Genomic DNA, 23748 nt, shown 5'->3' with positions numbered 1-23748 from the left:
GTGACCCTTATTCTACCAAATTACTGTGACACCTATTGTAACAAATTACTGTGACAATCATCATATCAAATAACTGTGACAATTATTTTACCAAATTACTGTGACATTTATACCAAATTACTGTGACACTTATTGTACCAACTTACTGTGACAATTATAACAAATTACTTTGACACTTATTGTACCAAATTACTGTGACACTTATTATACCAAATTACTGTGACAATTATCGTACCAAATTTCTGTGACACTTAACATAACAAATTACTGTGACACTTATTGTACCAAATTACTATAACAAATTACTGAGACATTTATCGTACCAAATTACTGTAAGACTTATTGTACCAAATTACTGTGACACTTATTGTACCAAATTACTGTGACAATTATAACAAATAACTGTGACAATTATTTTACCAAATTACTATGACAATTACTGTACCAAATTACTGTGACACTTATTGTACCAACTTAGTGTGACACTTATTGTACCAAATTACTGTGACAATTATTGGACCAAATTACTGTGACCCTTATTCTACCAAATTACTGTGACACATATTGTAACAAATTACTGTGACAATCATCATATCAAATAACTGTGACAATTATTTTACCAAATTACTGTGACATTTATACCAAATTACTGTGACACTTATTATACCAAATTACTGTGACACTTAACATAACAAATTACTGTGACACATATTGTACCAAATTACTGTGACAATCATCATATCAAATAACTGTGACAATTATTGTACCAAATTACTTTGACAATTATTGTACTGTAACAATTATTGTACCAAATTACTGTGACACTTTACATAACAAATTACTGTGACACTTATTGTACTAAATTACTGTGACAGTTATTGTACCAAATTACTGTGACACTTATTGTACCAAATTACTGTGACAATTAGTGTACCAAATTACTGTGACACTTAAAATAACAAATTACTGTGACACATATTGTACCAAATTACTGTGACAATCATCATATCAAATAACTGTGACAATTATTGTACCAAATTACTTTGACAATTATTGTACTGTAACAATTATTGTACCAAATTACTGTGACACTTTACATAACAAATTACTGTGACACTTATTGTACTAAATTACTGTGACAGTTATTGTACCAAATTACTGTGACAATTATAACAAAAATTACTGTGACAATTATTGTACCAAATTACTGTGACAATTATTGTACCAAATTACTGTGACAATTATCATAACAAATTACTGTGACACTTATTGTACCAAATTACTGTGACACTTATTATACCAAATTACTGTGACACTTATTGTACCAAATTACTGTGACAATTATCGTACCAAATTTCAGTGACACTTAACATAACAAATTACTGTGACACTTATTGTAACAAATTACTATGACAATTATTTTACCAAATCACTTTGACACTTACTGTACCAAATTACTGTAACACTTATTGAACCAAATTACTGTGACACATATTGTACCAAATTACTGTGACAATTATCGTCCAAATTACTGTGATAATTATCGAACAAAATTACTATGACACTTATTGTATCAAATTACTGTGACATTTATGGAACCAAATTACTGTGACACATATTGTACCAAATTACTATGACAATTACTGTACCAAATTACTGTGACACTTATTGTACCAACTTAGTGTGACACTTATTGTACCAAATTACTGTAACACTTATGGTACCAAATTACTGTGACACTTATTGTACCAAATTACTGTCATAATTATAACAAATAACTGTGACAATTATTTTACCAAATTACTGTGACACTTATTGTACCAAATTACTGTAACACTTATTGAACCAAATTACTGTGACACATATTGTACCAAATTACTATGACAATTACTGTACCAAATTACTGTGACACTTATTGTACCAAATTACTGTGACAATTATTGTACCAAATTACTATGACAATTACTGTACCAAATTACTGTGACACTTATTGTACCAACTTAGTGTGACACTTATTGTACCAAATTACTGTGACAATTATTGGACCAAATTACTGTGACCCTTATTCTACCAAATTACTGTGACACATATTGTAACAAATTACTGTGACAATCATCATATCAAATAACTGTGACAATTATTTTACCAAATTACTGTGACATTTATACCAAATTACTGTGACACTTATTGTACCAAATTACTGTGACAATTATAACAAATTACTTTGACACTTATTGTACCAAATTTCTGTGACACTTAACATAACAAATTACTGTGACACTTATTGTACCAAATTACTATAACAAATTACTGAGACATTTATCGTACCAAATTACTGTAAGACTTATTGTACCAAATTACTGTGACACTTACTGTACCAAATTACTGTGACAATTATAACAAATAACTGTGACAATTATTTTACCAAATTACTATGACAATTACTGTACCAAATTACTGTGACACTTATTGTACCAACTTAGTGTGACACTTATTGTACCAAATTACTGTGACAATTATTGGACCAAATTACTGTGACCCTTATTCGACCAAATTACTGTGACACATATTGTAACAAATTACTGTGACAATCATCATATCAAATAACTGTGACAATTATTTTACCAAATTACTGTGACATTTATACCAAATTACTGTGACACTTATTATACCAAATTACTGTGACACTTAACATAACAAATTACTGTGACACATATTGTACCAAATTACTGTGACAATCATCATATCAAATAACTGTGACAGTTATTGTACCAAATTACTGTGACACTTATTGAACCAAATTACTGTGACAATTAGTGTACCAAATTACTGTGACACTTAAAATAACAAATTACTGTGACACATATTGTACCAAATTACTGTGACAATCATCATATCAAATAATTGTGACAATTATTGTACCAAATTACTTTGACAATTATTGTACTGTAACAATTATTGTACCAAATTACTGTGACACTTTACATAACAAATTACTGTGACACTTATTGTACTAAATTACTGTGACAGTTATTGTACCAAATTACTGTGACAATTATAACAAAAATTACTGTGACAATTATTGTACCAAATTACTGTGACAATTATCATAACAAATTACTGTGACACTTATTGTACCAAATTACTGTGACAGTTATTGTACCAAATTACTGTGACAATTATCGTACCAAATTTCAGTGACACTTAACATAACAAATTACTGTGACACTTATTGTACCAAATTACTGTGACAATTATTTTACCAAATCACTTTGACACTTACTGTACCAAATTACTGTAACACTTATTGAACCAAATTACTGTGACACATATTGTACCAAATTACTATGACAATTACTGTACCAAATTACTGTGACACTTATTGTACCAACTTAGTGTGACACTTATTGTACCAAATTACTGTGACAATTATTGGACCAAATTACTGTGACCCTTATTCTACCAAATTACTGTGACACATGTTGTAACAAATTACTGTGACACTTTACATAACAAATTACTGTGACACTTATTGTACTAAATTACTGACAGTTATTGTACCAAATTACCGTGACAATTATAACAAAAATTACTGTGACACTTATTGTACTAAATTACTGACAGTTATTGTACCAAATTACCGTGACAATTATAACAAAAATTACTGTGACAATTATTGCACCAAATTACTGTGACAATTATTGTACCAAATTACTGTGACAATTATCATAACAAATTACTGTGACAATTATAACAAGTTACTGCGACACTTATTGTACCAAATTACTGTGGCAATCATAACAAATTATTGTGACAATTGCAACAAATTACGTACAAATTATGGCAGGCAGATTTCAGTGTCAGTGTACATTGAGATACAACAAAAAATGGGAAGCACAAGACAGAAATACAGACAGACTGTGTGTATACTTCAAATCCAGTAAAGTTAGGGAGGTATCAAGTTCTAAACAATTGCCAGAAGCTGTTTTTCTCCGCTGAAGTAAATTCTATGAAATCAATATGTCAGATTCAAAAGTTGGCAAACTGTACTCATAACACAGATAAGCTGGCTTCATAAATACTCATAAATAAATTATCCATAAATGTTAGCGGTGAGAACTCACTTTTTGCTGTTTTGTCAGTGTGAGGATCCCAGTGTGTTTCCTACATGGAACTTCATTTGATGGACTACTCTCTGTAAGAGAGAATGTACAGAAACATTATCAAAACCATGCATCATATTGTGTCATATTCACCTGCTATTTATATTCAAAATCATCTGGATTACATTTTTCTCCTTTTTCCTTAAATGGAACATTATAAATTATCATCTTGTGTTAGAGCAGAATTAACTCATAGAATGAAGAAAAACACTTGTCATTGTATTTTGAACTTGACATTGAACGAAATTCTTCAATCATTAAGACTTCTGTTAAACACATGATACAAAACCTAATTTAATCAAATGACAATTATGTATCTCTGATTTCACTAAAACCAGCTGAAGCTCATTTTGATATTTTATCTAGTTTCATTCATAAGCCTAAAAAATATCCCTACACCAGATATCTATACGATAAGTTTTAGTAAACATCTCTTATAGTATTGTCATTCTAAAAACAGCCTTAGTTTTGTATTTGCAGTGGAACAATTGAACAAACAACTGACCAGCACTGTAGGAGGTAGTGTTACCTGAGGAAGGTGGGGCTGGTGACTCAACTTTAGGGGTGAAGCTAGGATCCCCACACAGGAATCCACACAAATTCTTCACCACTTTACCATTGGGACTGGGACTTCTACCGACACATTTCTGGATGAGGAATAAAAGGCAGTCGCCTGCCTCCCTCTGTAAACAAAAAACACATTATCAAATGATGCCTTATTTTCATGTTTCTCAAACTCCATTTGTACACACCTAAAAGTATTCTTCAAACTTTCAGTGATGAAATAGATTACTTACAGATAAACTGATGAATATCAGCAAAAATATTGTAAGCAAGTCAAGAATAGAATAATGAAACAGTCTGTAAACTGAGGTGTTGCTAAATACCGTCTACCTGTCAGAGAGATAACACATAAACTGGTCTATTTATCTAAAGATTTTTTGCCTTCAACAACAACAACAAAAAGTTCAATTTCAACATATTGGGTCAACAATGGTTTTAATATCTACTTTAAAATTAAGTAAATTTTGAAGCAAGAGCTGGGCAATTTCAAAATGTTGACTTGAAAATAAAAAGAGTAAAGAAACTTGAAGGAAAAATATTTGACAGGTCACACTTTTCTATATAAACCTACGTTTGGAATGATTTTCTTTACGACTGACCTGTATGTTGATGTTGCTCTCCTTTTTGATACAATCCATCAGTGGACGAATTACAGGGTTCAGTTTATCAGGGAGGATATCCATCATCACCACAGCTTTAGCCAAGCTAACCTGAACTCTGTATAACAATAGTCACAACCTTGGACAGAGCATTGTGTTATCTACTTTTTCCCCCTATTTTGGAGAAATTCTTTTTTTTCTCCTCTTCATTTTCATTTTTTACTTTCATTTTTCAAAGATTTTTTCATTTTGAGAAATTCTTAAGTCTTCTTGCATATTGCAGATATTTATCAGTCCAAGTGAACAACCTTTTGATCATACTGCAATTTGACTGCAATTTATAAGGTGTTTAAACTCTTTGTGATCTTACTGATGTGAAGGAAGAGAATGATACAGTGTTTTAAAATAAACCACAGCAATGGATGTAACTGCTGTAAGGATCTTAATTATGAGGTACCCATATCTACTTTGTAAAAATATATTTCATTCTTGAAAACAAAAAAAAAAAAAAGCACATTTTAAAATATCATTTACAGTACATGTGGGGTGTAAAAAATTACAGTACATGTGGGGTGTAAATAATTACAGTATATGTGGGGTGTAAATAATTACAGTATATGTGGGGTGTAAATAATTACAGTATATGTGGGGTGTAAATAATTACAGTATATGTGGGGTGTAAATAATCACAGTATATGTGGGGTGTTAATAATTACAGTATTTGTGGGGTGTAAATAATTACAGTATATGTGGAGTGTAAATAATCACAGTATTTGTGGAGTGTAAATAATTATAGTATATGTGGGGTGTAAATAATTACAATATATGTGGGGTGTAAATAATTACAGTATTTGTGGGGTGTAAATAATTACAGTATTTGTGGGGTGTAAATAATTACAATATATGTGGGGTGTAAATAATTACAGTATATGTGGGGTGTAAATAATTACAATATATGTGGGGTGTAAATAATTACAGTATATGTGGGGTGTAAATAATTACAGTATATGTGGGGTGTAAATAATTACAGTATATGTGGGGTGTAAATAATTACAGTATATGTGGGGTGTAAATAATTACAATATATGTGGGGTGTAAATAATTACAGTATATGTGGGGTGTAAATAATTACAGTATATGTGGGGTGTAAATAATTACAGTATATGTGGGGTGTAAATAATTACAGTATATGTGGGGTGTAAATAATTACAGTATATGTGGGGTGTAAATAATTACAATATATGTGGGGTGTAAATAATTACAGTATATGTGGGGTGTAAATAATTACAGTATATGTGGGGTGTAAATAACTACAGTATATCATACTTTACTATGACTTATAGCAGATATTGTCAACATCCTGACTTCTAACACAAGGACATACCTGACAGTGAGAGTTTGAAGTTCCTGTGTGGTGTGTTCCACAATGGAACGCAGTTGTTTCCTTCTGTCCTCAAATGTCTGAAGAGCATTAGGTTTTAATGTAATTTTGACCTGATCGTAAACTGTACTGGTCAAGGATGAGGCTTGTTCCACAGAAAGGATACTCCTAGTGAACACATGATATCTATATTATTTCAGCTCAATTATGTGGTCCTTTTGTATAGAGATTTTGGCAAACTTAAAAGTTCATCACCTTTGTCTGATGTAGACAAAGTTCTATCAAATCAACATTACCGTGATAGACCACGAGGCAATCAAACACCACTAGACAAAGTACATAATTTCACTACTCTGCGGATATTGCACCCATATTTCACCAAGATTGCAAGAGTTTGAATATCTGATTATGTGTGAAAAGAAATCTGTCACCTCCTGAACACATTGCTTTTAAAAGTCCCTGCATGAACAGGGAGACAGTTGGAGATGTAGAACACAATTATTTATCCTTCTGTCAATATATTTCCACATATATGCTCAATTAGGAACAGCTGTGCAGAGCCAAACAATAAACTTAGATACATTATCATATCAACTAAAATGTCCTTGATGAAAACAAAATACATTGTGAAAATATTATAGAACTATTCCTACAAAACATTTTAGGGATTTGAGTCCACATGAATCCTTTCAACTACATACCCTGGAGGAATGATAGAATCCATGTCGATGCCTTGCTGTTTCAGTCCAGCTATGAAGTTCTGACAATCAGACTGCATATGGGTGAACGAAGCAGCAATTTCATCAAAGTAGATGGCTTCATTAAGGCACTCTAGTAGCTTGGATTTAGTTTCAGTTGTGCAGGGACAGTCCTAAATTTGAAAAAAAAAACTTAAAATGAAATATTTTGATTGTCAACAAAATATGAAAATGAAGAAATATCAAATTTTGTTCACTTCTAATTTGAAGCTATCTTAAATGATTAAATTACATCAGGGTAGGGTCAAAGGTACAGCAAGAAAATTACAAATTCATTTGTACGCATCTTGTTAAATGATTTATTGTCAGAACAATGAGATGTGGGATATGGGTACACTTTTCAATCTCAAGACATATCCAATTATAAGCTTTGAAACAAAACTCAAAGATGAAATTACCTTTGTTACAGATGCCCAATAATACAGAACTTGGCCAACAATAAAGCGCTGAATAGCGGACTTATTATTCATGTGGAAGAGGAAAAGTTTACTGAGGGAGTGAATTGGTTTCTCTGCCTCCAAAGGATAATTGGGCACTTCCCTGGTAATGTAACTACACAATATTCCAAGTAACCTGAAGCAAGGAAAGTTCATCAGTTGAAAATAATACATAATTCTTTATTTAATAAAAAATACACATTACATACCAGGTAGAAGAATATACCATGATATCAAAAACGTAATATAAAGCCCATGTTTGATAATGAGAAAACCAGTATATTTGTCAGCACCCCTATCAGCACAGTCCTTTAATAACCAAGATAATTTGTTGGCCGATGACACTTACTGCAGGATTAACACAGTACATTTTCTGCTTTACATTCATGCTGTATCAACTTCATCAAAAGTCCAAACTAAGTCCATAGTATGCATATAGAACAGTATCCAAGTGATTTGATTTATATTGTATTCCTTCAAGTTTAGTGATTTAAAAATAACTGATGAGGTTTTAACTGATGAGAATTCACCTGAAAAATCTGCATAAACTTCAATCGGGTGTGACTTCATAAAGTGTCAAATGATGGCAGAGAAACACACAGCTTATAGGAATACATAAAGCATGTCTGAACAAAGTGCTCATGCATTTTCCCCTCACTACTAATAACAAAATAAATGTTACATTTGAAATTCTTATACCTTGAAGTATGCATTCTGGCTTTCATTACAGCTGTGTCCCGTTCTCGGACATCACTGTTGAGCATGTTTGTACTGGCGATGTAGTCTTGTTGCTCCTTCTCCTGTCCGCCACTGACTCGTTGTCGTCCAGAAGTAACCTCCAACTGGATTATGATTGTAAAAACATTAATTTTCCCATTTTAACAAGATTTTCATCTGGTCCAATAATACCTAAATTCTGTTTTTTTTTACAGTGCTGTACAAACACATAGGAGTGGGAAGCTTTCACTCAAAAACACACTGTGCTGTTGAAACTAGGCAAGGGGCTAAGCTTCCACTGAATAACATCCATCAAATTCTTTTGCAGAGCACGGTAAAAGATAAGTCATTCAAAGGAGGAGTGCCAATTTGGGCCTTTTGGCGGCCATGACCGATATTTTTTATTTCTTGTGTAGGAATTCCTTGGGGTTAGGCGGTCATGATATGACATAAAATTAAGGTCAGATCTGAGCCATTCATTAGTTATGGGGGGGTAAAGTGGGGGGTAAAATTCATAAACAGCTCCATTATGACAAACCTACATTATATTTTTGGATTTTTTCTTCTTAATTTTCATGTAATAATCCATATCAAAACATTCATTAGTAAAATTGATTGAAAAAAATATTCCATTGTTGAAAAGTAGGTCATGGTAATTAAGCTCATTAATTGCGAATTATATTAAAGATGAACTTAATTTTCTGCCTTAATGTACATAAAAACAATACCTTTATCATGTACCATGTTTTAATAAGAAATATTTTTGCATACTTTAAAGAAAACAAAGAAGAGGCGGTGCTTTGAATTTTAGTTCGACAACTTTGACCATATGTCTGTATCTAGTGGTTTTACCGAAGTATTAACACAGAAATGGCTAATGAAAGATATCAATCTTAACCTCTAGTGTTGCATTTCACTCCACTATACATACAATGGTCGTACACATAGTTAGTTACTCATTGTCACTGTCAGACTCAGACCAGTCCTCAATCATCATTGCGTCATCAGCACAGCTGAGGTAGCTTGATGAGGCAGTTGGGTGTGCTATCCTAGACTGGTGTCGCTCATAAGAAAGGTACCAGAGAACAGATGCAATATGGGCACAGCAGCCCACTACCCTGGCACCAACCTTACACTGGCAATACCAACCAGATATAGGAGTCAAACCAGGGGAATACTCAATCCACAGGTTGTACAGTTTCGAAGCAACATGTCTGGAACGAATCTGAACTTTAATTAAGCCAGGCTTTTCCCTGCATGCCATTAATACATACTGGCCATCTTCAGACAAGTGCTCCATGGTATATGACTTTGCCTGCTTCAACTGATATACTCCCATGGTAAGATCTCTCAACTCCGGTTCTGTCAGCTGAGGAAAGTCAGGCAAACTGGCCTCATCAAGCTTGACCCATATGGCTCTTTTCCTAGCCAAACCTTCTTTTTCAACTTGAATTTGCAATTTATTGGGACATTTTGACAGAGCCAACATTCGCTCAGCAATGATGAGGTCATTGGGAGAATCAGAGGCAAGTGGGGGGCGAAAAGCATTACAAATTGCACACACAATTCTCACAAAATCACCTACAACTGGAATGAGAGTGTTGGGCAAAACATGTCCCAAGGTCTTCCACTGCTTAATCCGCCCATTTGCCGACTCCACAACCCACCTTACCTTTGTTACAAGACGAGATTCGTTTGCCTCAGTATGTGTGTGTTGTTTCTGCCCCTTTGGCAAGAAAAATGGCATTTCTGTTTTGATGCCAGCATCATTCAACAGTTCTGTCACATCTCTGAAGCCTCTGTCAACGACAAGAACATCATCATCTTGAAACCAATCCTTGATGTTCTCAGTGTTAGTTTTCAACATGTGTTTTGTAATGTTGGCGTCATTATTTCGACCGTCTGCTAAATATGGGCCTAGGACAGACAGTATATAGCCATCTGAGGCCACAAGAAGCATTGGTTTCAGGAGAGGGCATCCTTTGTGCATCGAAAAAGAGCGTCATTGGAAAGTATAGTTGCTGGACTTTTCAACATAAATATATGTGCCATCAGCAACAGCTATAGCGACATCTTCACCAGAGGCAAACATCTTCCTTGCAAATACCGTTGTATGGTTTTGAATTACTTGTTCTCTAGTGATGTGTTGCAGGCCAAGGTGTGAAGGAACGAAGTGGGTCATCAATGCTTGGCGAGCTGAATAAAAACATTTTCCACATATTCTCTTTGTCATGTTGAACAGAGAAGCTAATATTGATAAAGACATGCCAGTCCTCAACTTTACAAGCAGGATGGCTAATGCAGTCCTTGCGCTTCTGTTCAGTGTAGAGTAAAGAGAGGGATTAACTGATCCTAAAAGGTCAGAAAATTGATTTTTATACAGACCTGTGAGACGGTAGTAATCTTGATCAGTTAATCCATCTGAGGAATCAAAGTCTAAACAACTTTTCTTTGAAGCAGCTGCCCTAAGTGCCAAAAGGATCTCTGATATTTCAGAAGAATCCAGTTCAGTGTCTTTGCTGGAATATGCGAGTGAAGATAGACTATCAGATGGGAAATCACCATTCACTATGTGGGAAGAACAACATCTGCAGGTGTTTGGGACAAGGATACCTGTCTTAATAAAAATCTTTACTCGCATTTCTGTTGAGAGCATTACCATTTTACTTTTACATTCCTCTCTTAACATTTTACAAATGAAACATCGAGATTCACCTAATGTAGCCCGTGGAATGTCAAGTTAGATTTTTTTGTTTTCAGGTGACTCAAGCTGGTGCTCTACATCGCTACTAGGATGTTCAGTAGATGAATGGTGATTGTAGTATCTTCCCCTGCATTTTTTACATACGGGGTCACCAAACCTTAAGGCATCATTAATATTTGCTTTCAAGTAAGACAGAATGTCTGTTTTATTCAGCCTTACTTTACATTGTGCTTTACAACAAGCGCACTGCCTGTGCACTGGCATATTGATAAAAGAAAAGAAAACAGGGCATAAACTTAGAAAACACTCCTTATTAAAACCTTAATTTGGATGAACAAAATTATGAACAACAGTTGAATTACAATTATATGTCTAAATTATATGTACAATATCAGTGACAGTCAAACCAAGAAAGTATACTAAAATCGCTGAGGTTGTGAAGTGTAGTTGCCACGTATTAATTGTATATATAAGGGTATATGAACTGTCTGAGACAAGGTGCACATGTATACTCACCGATAGACACAAAGATCCTTAACAAGGTATATGTCAGGGGATGGCATTATATCCCGCCATTTTAGCTTAAAGCTCAACCAGCCGTACCAAACTGGTTTAAATATCTCTACATTTATCAAGCAATTTATTTTAAACAGTTCTTAATGCAGTACAATTTAACATTTATTTATTAGATATTTATTATCTAATATAATTACATAAGACAACTCTGATATCAACCAAAAGTTGTCAAAAGTGTGAACCCGCCCCCTCCCATTAATTAATTCTCCATTTTCTATAAAGTATTCAAAAATAAATCTTACTAAAGCATGACACATGATAAAGGTGTTGTTTTTATGTGCATTAAGGCAGAAAATTAAGTTCATCTTTAATATAATTCGCAATTAATGAGCTTAATTACCATGACCTACTTTTCAACAATGGAATATTTTTTTCAATCAATTTTACTAATGAATGTTTTGATATGGATTATTACATGAAAATTAAGAAGAAAAAATCCAAAAATATAATGTAGGTTTGTCATAATGGAGCTGTTTATGAATTTTACCCCCCCATAACTAATGAATGGCTCAGATCTGACCTTAATTTTATGTCATATCATGACCGCCTAACCCCAAGGAATTCCTACACAAGAAATAAAAAATATCGGTCATGGCCGCCGGAAGGCCCAAATTGGCACTCCTCCTTTACTGTGCAAAGGAAACAATTTATCGCTTGCCTGAACCATCACTACAGAAGTGTTCAAACGTACCCGTCCCCGATGCTTTGCTTGGATCAGGTATGTTGGCTCAAATGGGACTTTAGAAGGCTGCATACACAAAGACAGCCATACACCTAGCCAAGGAGTTGCCATGGCAATGAGATGTTCTATAGGTGTCTTGGAAAGCAGTTTTGACCAAACTTCTCCAACTGTGATCAGAACATCATGCCGTTCCTCAAGAAGGCTGCGCTGTATGAGGTGCCGCAAAACATCCTGGAGAATCAGTGGCAGCCATGCGTTTGTAGGATGCTGCAACATATAACAATACAAGAGGCCCAGAGGGCCTGTATCGCTCACCTGGATCTTTATGACCAACATTACTATATCTATGCATATGTTCCACATTTAACACATTTGACCCATGTGACCTTAACAATGAGTCAAGGTCATTTCTTTTACTTTCTTGGACTTCATAAAAAGAAATACTGGCCAAATATAATGATTCTAGACTTTTTGATCTTTCAGAAGAAATTGTTTAAACATTTTAACACATTTGACTCCTGTGAACTTGATGATTTGTCAATGTCATTTCTTTGTAGGACACCTCAAGAGGAACATAGTAGCCATATATAATGATTCTAGGCCTTCCGGTATTTTGAAAGTAGTTGCTTAAAGTTTTTAACACATTTGACCTCTGCGACCTTGAATATGGGTCAAGGTTATTTTTTTTCACAAACTTTGTTGGGCTTCATCAAAGGAACCTTCCAGCCAAATACAATGAATCTAGGCCTTCTGGCATTTTGGAAGAAGTCGTTTAAAGGTTTTAACATATTTGACCTCTATGACCTTGAATATGGGTCAAGGTCATTTCTTTGTGCAAACTTTGTTGGGCTTCATCAAAGTAACCTTCCAGCCATATATAATGATTCTAGGCGTTCCTGTATTTTGGAAGAAGTTGTTTAAATGAAAAGTTGATGGACGCCGGCCGGCCGGATGACAGACGAACAGACGCAGTGCTAGGGCATGTGAGCTAATAAAAGGAAGATCTGTCAATTATGTCAAAACCTCGAGGGAAAATGAACTACAGCCCCATCTATAATGGCAAAGAAGATTTTAAATCAGATCATTTTCATCAACAGCCACAAGTAGCTGAGCGATGTACATGTAGTACAGCCATAGCTATTTTCAACACATGCTCGTCGTCAAGTGCTAGCTGGATCATCATCTATAGAGATCATGGCCTAACTTTAAAGGGATTCCATACATGAATAGACAAGATGTTGCAATATGTACGTCTGACGGAGTGCCCAGCACTTTTCCTCAGTAACCTGACAATATTATCTCTGCAGGCCTCATCATTCAGAAGCAGTGTGACTGTTGGTTGTTGCTTACCAATATACATAATGGTGTCAGACTGAATAGCTTAAACCAAAACAACTTGATAATTATACTTTGCCATTTAAGAGGCATAATTCCAGAAGTTCTGAAAAAAAATTTGCTGAAAGTTGAGATACAATCATATAACTAGCATTAAGCCACATCAAATTGTATACATTTCTTCATTTTTTATGGTAACAGCCAGGTCCATATGGGCACTGGTGTCAAGAGGGAATCCAAAAGTGGAAAATAAAGCATAGGATGTAAAAAATAAGAGGAAACAAAGAGAATGGGCAGCAAGATATACCTGAACACTTTCTATATCCAGTAGAGTGCTGAATGTCTGTAGAGCTGATTTCCTCACAGATGCTATGTTGTGTCGCAGGAATGGCCAGAGTCTAGGGACAAGGTCAGTTAAAGGAGTAGTCAGCCTGAAACATAACAAGTATTGAGTCTCTGTCTTGTCCATCCTTTAACATACACAGAAAGACTTAAACCAACTGTAAAGTGTTTTTGATCATTCTGTTTAATTGATTGAGTTAGCAATTATTTCAATAATAAATTATCAAATAATTTGAAACCAGTTATAAAACCATATTTTCCTTGTTAATATATGTATGTTACCAAATCAGTACTGAGACTTTGGAAGGATTGTGCTTACCAGTCTAGTACAGAGGCTCTCGGATGAGCCATGATTGTTGACAGGAGTGTCATAATACTGTTTGTTGAGGATGTCAGGTCATCCAAGTCCAGAAGCGTATGCCAGAGGCTGGCCACAATCAGGGGTACCTAAATAATATTTTGTAACAAAATCTTCATCGTGATCAACATAACAGAATACTTTTTTAAAGTTCACAACTGGATACCCAAACAAATAATCATTTTCAGATTTTTATAATCTTGGACTACATGCAGGAACAGCTTAACACAGAATATTTTCAAAATACAAGAGGCCCATGGGCCTTAACGGTCATCTGACAAAAAGCAAGCCAAACCTAGAAAGTGGGTTGAGGTCATTCATTTGAACAAACTTGGTAGCCTCTCCTCCAAGCATCTTACAGGCCCAATATCAGCACTCATGGACTTTTGCTTGTTGAGAAGAAGTCGTTTGTATATTTTAACATATTTGACCCCTGTGACCTTGAAAGTGGGTTGAGGTCATTCATTTGAATAAACTTGGTAGCCTTTCCTCCCAGCATGCTACAGACCCAATATCGGCACTCATAGACTTTTGCTTATTGAGATGAAGTCCTTTGTATATTTTAACATATTTGACCCCTGTGACCTTGAAAGTGGGCCAAGGTCATTCATTTGAACAAACTTTGTAGGGCTCCATGCCAGCATGATATGGGCCAAGTATTAGCCCCCTAGGCCTTCTAGTATTTGAGAAGAAGTTATTTAAAGATTTTGACATATTTGACCCCTGCGACCTTGAAAGTTGTTCAAGGTCATTCATTTAAATAAACTTGGTAACCTTTCCTCCCAGCATGCTACAGACCCAATATCGACACTCATAGACTTTTGCTTATTGAGATGAAGACCTTTGTATATTTTAACATATTTGACCCCTGTGACCTTGAATGTAGGCCAAGGTCATTCATTTGAACAAACTTTGTAGGGCTCTATGCCAGCATGCTATGGGCCAAGTATTAGCCCCCTAGGCCTTCTAGTATTTGAGAAGAAGTTATTTAAAGAATTTGACATATTTGACCCCTGTGACCTTGAAAGTTGTTCAAGGTCATTCATTTACACAAACTTGATAGCCCTTCATCCCAGCATGCCACAAGCACAATATCAGCAATCTGAGCCTTTTGGTTATTGAGAAGAAGTTGTTTAAAGATTTTAACATATTTGACCCCTGTGACCTTTAAAGTGGTTCAAGGTCATTCATTTGAACAAACTTGGTAGTCCTTCATCCCAGCATGTCACAGGCCCAATATCTACACTCTGAGCCTTTTGGTTAATGAGAAGAAGTTGTTTAAAGATTTTAACATATTTGACCCCTGTGACCTTGAAAGTGGGTTGAGGTCATTCATTTGAATAAACTTGGTAGCCTTTCCTCCCAGCATGCTACAGACCCAATATCGGCACTCATAGACTTTTGCTTATTGAGATGAAGTCCTTTGTATATTTTAACATATTTGACCCCTGTGACCTTGAAAGTGGGCCTAGGTCATTCATTTGAACAAACTTTGTAGGGCTCCATGCCAGCATGCTATGGGCCAAGTATTAGCCCCCTAGGCCTTCTAGTATTTGAGAAGAAGTTATTTAAAGATTTTGACATATTTGACCCCTGCGACCTTGAAAGTTGTTCAAGGTCATTCATTTAAACAAACTTGATAGCCCTTCATCCCAGCATGCCACAGGCACAATATCAGCAATCTGAGCCTTTTGGTTATTGAGAAGAAGTTGTTTAAAGATTTTAACATATTTGACCCCTGTGACCTTTAAAGTGGTTCAAGGTCATTCATTTGAACAAACTTGGTAGTCCTTCATCCCAGCATGTCACAGGCCCAATATCTACACTCTGAGCCTTTTGGTTAATGAGAAGAAGTTGTTTAAAGATTTTAACATATTTGACCCCTGTGACCTTTAAAGTGGGTCAAGGTCATTCATTTGAACAAACTTGGTAGTCCTTCATCCCAGCATGTCACAGGCCCAATATCTACACTCTGAGCCTTTTGGTTAATGAGAAGAAGTTGTTTAAAGATTTTAACATATTTGACCCCTGTGACCTTTAAAGTGGGTCAAGGTCATTCATTTGAACAAACTTGGTAGAGCTCCATGCCAGTATCCTCTGTGCCAAGTATTAGCCCCCTAGACCTTCTAGTATTTGAGAAGAAGTCGTTTGAATGAAAAGTTTACGGACGGCGCACGGCGCACGGCGGACGGCGCACGGCGCACGGCGGACGACGACGGACGAAGCATGATGACTATAGGTCATCGGACCCTTCGGGTCCAGATGACCTAATGATCTAGGATCAGGGAAATTGTGCATAGATCTCTTTACTGTTATTTCTAGAAGTTGCAGTACAAACCAACTTTGCTGCCATTTTCTTAAAGAAATGACACAAATACTTTTCACAGAAAAAACGTTTCGGAAAATATTCAGAAAGTAAGAGACATCATAAAGTCTACCTAGCAAAGTCTACATGCAGATCAAATATTAAATACTTTTCCCAGTATAGTTTCAGGCATGATGCAATAAATATCAAGCCTTTTGAGAAATCACATTTTTTTTTTACATCTTCAGATACAATCCTGAACCTCTGCTACAACTCTGAACTTATGCTCCATAGTGGCTTCCTCAGTTACCTGACCAGGCAGCAGAGAAACCACACTGTCAGCCACTGGCACCAGAGCTGCAGCTGCTACTGCACGTACATCATCGCTGATGTCCTGTAGACCTTGGAACAAACAAGGAAGGGTCGCTGGCAATAGTTTGTCTGTCATATCCTAAAACACATTTGCTCTCCATCAGAAAAGCATTCACTCATCAAGTACACAAACTTTCTAATTATCTTGAATTCTGGATCTTATACTGAAAATGGCTAAAGCACAGTGGTGAATAATGAAAGCAGCATTTGATAGCCGTCCTGATTTTAATTCGGATAGACTGAATTTGCAGATTTACAAACATAACACAGGGTAACATATTGCTTTCAATTCCAAATTGTTTAGTTTTACTTTTTTTCAAAAGAATACAGAAATGGATTATGACAAACTGTTTGACAAAACTAATAAATTAAAAGGATCTGACAAAGCTAATTACTTATTGGTTTTCAGCAGAAACAATCTGTTTATATATGAAAATTCTGCGTCGCCTTTGGGCAATTAACCAAAACTGGCATTTCATTATTTCATTACAAACACATATTGTCAGATGTCAGGAAACAGATCAGTATAATTTGAAGTGATTTTAGCTTGATTTTGACAGTGAGCCAGATATACTTACATGATATGAAATTTTTATAGGTTTAGACAGATTACTTCTTAGTCTAAAGTCACTTGATTAGAAGTGATGATTGACCTTTACTTTGAAATGATACTGAATGCAAGTCTTCATTACCTTTCTGATCGCCAAGAGGTACTTAAAGCCCAATAATCCACCATGTCGCACCTCCCACTGTCTCTGTGCCAGCAGCTGAAGCAGAATGTGGACCACGCCTTCCACTCCCCAAGGCTCCAGACACCGCACTACCACTCCAAGGGTCTGGGCACATGTTTCCCGCACTGGGGCAACCACCTTTAAGCATGTATGAACAGTCTTGATAACAAAATCCAAAATTTACAATAATGAAGTATGATCAGTTTACTAGCGACAAGATAAATTCAAACCTGACTGTTATGTAGAAAAGTTTTCACCATCATACTCTTCATGTAGTTATTCTGAATCTTAATCTGTTATGGACTTACCTCATCTGACACATAGTCCCCAAATCTGTCGAGGGCAATCACACATACCAGCCTGAGGCCCAGGTCTGACAGCCAAACCTGGTTAATGGTCTTAACCTGGGAACAGTTTAAAGAGAATAATGAAAGTAGCATAAAGTGGAAATTCACACTGTAAAGATTCAGACAAATGCTGAAAATAAGCAGAGAAAAATATAGAAATTTTGTCTATTTGGATAAATAATATGATGCTAAAGTTAGATATCTAGATTGAAGGGCTGGTAGAAGAGACAGAAAATGAATTCTTGGGTGTCATAACCAATTCTAGCTAACCATCAGTTCTGAAAGGAAAGTCCAGTATTATGCACACCAAACCACAGTAGATGATTTTGCAACCATCAAAATATTATTTTGCGAAAACTAACACCAGTCATTTGTCAAATTGTTGAAATCTTTTATTCATCCCTATTCCCCATTTCCACTTATTTCCTCTTTCCAGTTTTCATCCTTTTTTACTCTTTTCAATTTTCATCCTTATTTTCCTTTGGCAGTGATGAAGTTATTCTTAGTAGATTTGTTACCAGTGAGTATGGTGTAATGCTTCATTCAAGGTTCCTTACCTGGTCTGCTGGTGTGTCAACAGACATCCCAGCTGATTGACCATGAAGTTTGATTACTTCCCGTAATCCTGTGGCAGCTCCATGACGACTTTCCCAGGTACTCTGAAATAAGTCGTTCATCAGGAGCTCACAGAAGGTCTCAAAAGGCCACTCCTCTACCTGAAACCAGATACCAAATATCAGAATCAACCAGGCGCAAATCTAAATACAGCCACAAATACAGTCACAAATACAGACATAATCAAAGAATTTTTATCAGTTTACAACAATCATGGCACTAAAGATTACAGATTATCAGAAAAAATTGCTATTTTGAAAACTTGCACTAACCTCTTCCATATTTAAAGTATTGTCATTCGAGCTCTCCATCACAAGCTTCCCATCACTGCCAAGGTCAAGTTCATTCCTAGACTTTGCCTTTTTACATGGTGGTTCTGTTTCCAATGTCATTTGTTCACTGAAATATGCATCCATAAGAAATGGCTTAAAATGTTTCTTTCAGGATTTTCAGAATTACCTCCCTTCAACTTATAATTCATTGGTTATTTTTGTGATCAATCATGGTTCCAATCCAGCCTGAAGATTTTGATCATGTATTACATGTATTCTATGGTACTTTTTATCCCAATTAATTGATCCATGACTCAATGATTACTATTATACTAATCCAGTAATAAGCCCATCAGGTAAAAAAATCATCAATTCATAGATACTATTTCTTGTACTGTAAAATTCCCTCCAAAGACTTTGATGTTGGAACCCTGGGTTTAAGGAGGGAAAGTCCCACTTCTGATCATTTGAGTGCATATGCAACTTTTTTTTCCCAAAGAAAAAAAATCTTAGCTATGACTGCTCCAATTTATATGCAACAGAACAATAACAAGATGCACACAGGCCTTAATGGTCATCTGACTATCAAGACCTATATAAAACAAGAGGCCCAAGGGGCCCTAACGGTCACCTGAGGAATATATGTCAATAATCTGGGGATTTTAAAATGTTGCAAAAATGTAACAACACTTGTGCAGGACCGTGTGTAAACATCTGTACCAAGTTTGAACATGATCCACCTGGTGGTTCTTGAGAGGAAGTCCAAAATGTCTTAGCCAAACAGAGGCCAGGGTGGCCATCATGGATTTTGAATACTCCCAAACACTTGCCAAGACCTTGTGTAGAACATTCGTATCAAGTTTAGACATGATCAACCCAGTGGTTAATCTGACTGTTGGTTCATGCGTAGAAGATTTTTAAAGATTTACCTAATTTTACCACCCTTTTCCCCCTCCTGGGGCCCCTATTGGGGCCACGCCCTTTTTCTTCGCACACTTGAAGCGGCTTCCCATGGGAATGCTTTGTGCCAAGTTTGGTCAAAATCCATCCACTGGTTCTTGAGAAGAAGTCATTTAAAGAAGGTTTTTACATATGGCCCTTTTTACACCCCTTATTGGCCCCAAAGGAGACATTATCACTTTTTTCAACATACTTTCATATGTTCTTCACTAAGGGATGCTTTCTACCAAATTTGGTTGAAATTGGTCAAAGTTGAATTTTTGACCCTTTTAAGTGCCCCCTAGTGGGGCCGTTTCTGACCCGATTTTTTTTTCATTCGCAAACTTTGTAGACCTTGCCATAAGGACCCTAAATATGAAATATGAACTTAATCTGACTATTGGTTCATGAGTAGAAGATTTTTAAAGATTTACCTAATTTTACCCCTTTTTTCCCCCTCCTGGGGCCCCTAATCGGGCCACGCCCTTTTTCTTCGCAAACTTGAAGCGGCTTCCCATTGGAATGCTTTGTGCCAAGTTTGGTCAAAATCCATTCCGTGGTTCTTGAGAAGAAGTTGAATATGTGAAAAATTAACGACGCACAACGCACGACGACAGACAAATCATGATGGCAATAGCCTTTGGCTCAGGTGACCTAAAAAGGCCTAAAATAAATTCCTCAACTACTCTACAACTTACAAAGATGACATCATTGGTTTATAAAAACATTTTCTGCAAACTTGACATCATATTCTTTATACACGATACTACACCATGTAGAAAAAGAAATTGTAAGATTTCAACTCACTTAACCCAAAAGAAGTTGTTTGAAGATTGTAATACATTTGACTCATGTGACCTTGAAATTAAGTCAAGGTCATTTATTTTAACAAACTTGGTTGACCTTTGTCCTTCATTATGTTATAGACTCAACATCAACACCCTGGGTCTTTTGATTATTGAGAAGAAGTCGTCATTTGAATGGAAAATTTACGCATGGCAGATGGTGCAAGGCACACAACGATGGACAAAACACAATTGCACAGTACTGACCTCTGACATTCTTTAGATCGCTGTTTAGCCAGTATTTTGGCCTTCCTCTTGACTCTGTTTTTCTCTCGAGCACTCATTCCTCCAGTCACTAGCAACAGCTGTTGTTTCACAATATCTGACACCGATTTCTGTAATAAATGAAGGCATTTCTATGTTAAAAAAATCAGGCTACAAATTATCACAAGTATATAAATCTTAAAGTCACATCAACAAAAACACCATGAAGGGCAAATAATCAGGTGACATATTATCTTCCGTTTTCTAATCCTTACATTGAGAAAAAACGTCTTAAAACAATCTTTTTTTAAGTCGGCAATGATAAAATGCAAGAAAAATTGAAATTTTTTGTTCACAATTCACAATTGTTGCCATTGGCATATATCATTCATACTGAGGCTCTGAATGCATTTACTTTGGTTTTCATAAATACAAACTCAACCAAAACAAAATTCTGTAGTAGATCCATAGGTAAGATCTCGATAATTTCATATTTGAATGTTGTATGTTTTGGTCTGCAATGGGACATTAACAGTAGTCATCTCTACTAAACGATGAAGACAACACAAAACACATACAATACCTGGTCTTCCGTGTTGACACCGTTGCTGGATTTGATACCCATAATTAGGTCATCGTCAGTGAAGATATCAGAGCCTATGCCGAGACCAAGATTTCCAGCCACATCCAGACCAAGCCTCTTATTCAGCATCTGCCTCTGTCTACTTAACTGTTCCTTGTCCGCCAATTCTGCTTATAAGGTCAAAGGTCAAATAATTACTATAGTAGACCTGTAAACTTTTCTTCTTGAGAGAAAAATCACAACCTAATTATATACATGGTTTTACAGTATAAATCTTTGCAGATGAGCCTACACATAAGTAATCGTTGATTTTGTAACTTGAATCAATCAATTACAAGTACTTACGAGTTGTGCTGTTATCAACCTCATACATCTTTTCCTCGGACCCCACCAAGGATGCACCATAATTGAGGACTTTGTTGAGATCAAATTGAGCAAATAATAGTTGTCCAGGAGACTGTACACAGCTGGGGTCACTCTGGGGTTCTGTAGCACATGCATTTCATTTGAAATTAGACAAATCGGGATTCAAGTACATCATATTATTAACTCAATGAACCGCAGAATGACTTATCATCAAAAGAGATGTCTGTTCTGACATTTCTAAGATTTATAATTGACCAAATTCTACACCTTGTTCACTTAGCTTGTAACTTCTTGTTAAAAAATCCTCCTTAAATTTCAAACTAAGAAAACCTTAAAACATTTCTTGAAATATCAATTATACCTGTTTACACTTCTGTAAGATAATAATTTTAGATTTCAATTCAAATACAATACAGCTTAAATATGGCACTATTTTAACTCTTATAGAGGGTTGTTACCTTGTTTTGGGACTAGTTTGGCCTCCCATTTAGGAACATTTCTTGCTATAGCTTCAACTGCTTGTCCAGCAGCAATCCTTGTCTCCCAATTAGGACTCCGTAAGTAGCCATGTACCTTAATAAAAGAACAAGATCGCAAAATCATGAGGTGAAATAATTCTCTGTTCAGATTGTAGCTGGTAGCCATGCACCAGAATTAAAACTGTTAACTCTAAAGATTAAATAATACTTACCTTATTCGATCCAATAAGCGCCCAGGGCACTTAAAAAATTGCAATTAAGGGGGGCGCTTATTAGAGACCATCTTAGATGTAAAAGAAACACATTCAGTGCTAAAAAAACTGCCTCCACCAGGAACTTTCCATCTCCTTTTTGAGGTGTTTTGTAAAGAGGTTTTCAATTCACTCTCTTTTTATCTCCAATCGCGAATTCGCTTCCTATTTATACCATACTGCTTTGATGCTTTGCTGTTTCCCCATTCCTTGGCAAACTCCACAACTTCTAACTTGAAAGAAATTTCATACGACTTGATTCGACCACCTGTGTGAGATTGTGATGTGTCTGTGGTCGCCATAATTTCAGTGTCAACCTCTATGTAACAAGGTGCACACTGTCATTATGCGGTCGTCGATATATTGTTTCAAATCATCTTAACATGAAGACACGAAAGGGAATTTATTTATGATAAAGATATCAAATTCCATTCATACTTGCCTGTTTAGCACAACTATTTTATTTGCCATCTGATATCTAACTGCTTAATTTGTTTCTGTCAGATAATATATCACACATGAAAATATCATTTCTTAATTTGGTGTATCAATGGCTATTTTACCTGTTAAGTAATGGACTATGCGTATTCAGTCTTCGTTACTGTGGCTGAGCGCGCGACACCAAGATACACAAGGTAGAGAATGTTGGAAACCATTCATAGGACAGTGCCTTGATACAGTTATAGAGAATAATAATCCGTTTGACAAGTTTGCAACCAGAGTTGTGAAAGAAAGGAAAACAGTGGGTCACATTCAAAGTGAACTGTCAAAAACAGCTAATTTTTTTTATCAGGCACGGTGGGAACATTGTGATAGAGCTACA

The 23748-nt window shown here is 35.7% G+C and overlaps 1 protein-coding gene across 2 annotated transcripts in view; it reads right to left on the bottom strand.

Annotated features, from left to right (window-relative positions):
* Nucleotides 1–23748, bottom strand: part of LOC132550589 (TATA-binding protein-associated factor 172-like) — a 55655-nt gene that overhangs the window by 23679 nt on the left and 8228 nt on the right. For both annotated transcript variants that reach the window (XM_060214679.1, XM_060214680.1), the window contains exons 3-21: nucleotides 22654–22768; nucleotides 22175–22315; nucleotides 21830–21996; nucleotides 21250–21377; nucleotides 19259–19385; nucleotides 18929–19087; nucleotides 18333–18428; nucleotides 17986–18162; nucleotides 17232–17372; nucleotides 14578–14705; nucleotides 14224–14347; nucleotides 12591–12848; nucleotides 8602–8744; nucleotides 7864–8038; nucleotides 7409–7578; nucleotides 6711–6875; nucleotides 5327–5444; nucleotides 4693–4846; nucleotides 4125–4195 (exon numbers count right to left, since the gene is read on the bottom strand). In XM_060214679.1, the coding sequence (XP_060070662.1) occupies nucleotides 4125–4195; nucleotides 4693–4846; nucleotides 5327–5444; nucleotides 6711–6875; nucleotides 7409–7578; nucleotides 7864–8038; nucleotides 8602–8744; nucleotides 12591–12848; nucleotides 14224–14347; nucleotides 14578–14705; nucleotides 17232–17372; nucleotides 17986–18162; nucleotides 18333–18428; nucleotides 18929–19087; nucleotides 19259–19385; nucleotides 21250–21377; nucleotides 21830–21996; nucleotides 22175–22315; nucleotides 22654–22768 (2757 nt within the window). The remainder of the gene's footprint in view (nucleotides 1–4124; nucleotides 4196–4692; nucleotides 4847–5326; nucleotides 5445–6710; nucleotides 6876–7408; nucleotides 7579–7863; nucleotides 8039–8601; nucleotides 8745–12590; nucleotides 12849–14223; nucleotides 14348–14577; nucleotides 14706–17231; nucleotides 17373–17985; nucleotides 18163–18332; nucleotides 18429–18928; nucleotides 19088–19258; nucleotides 19386–21249; nucleotides 21378–21829; nucleotides 21997–22174; nucleotides 22316–22653; nucleotides 22769–23748) is intronic.

Source organism: Ylistrum balloti, unplaced genomic scaffold (assembly GCF_031769215.1).
Source record: "Ylistrum balloti isolate Yb309-2 unplaced genomic scaffold, AGI_CSIRO_Ybal_v1 Utg370130, whole genome shotgun sequence".
Taxonomy (NCBI): Eukaryota; Metazoa; Mollusca; class Bivalvia; order Pectinida; family Pectinidae; genus Ylistrum; species Ylistrum balloti.
The sequence above is the reverse complement of the archived record's forward strand: the minus strand, read 5'-3'. Positions and strand labels throughout refer to the sequence as shown.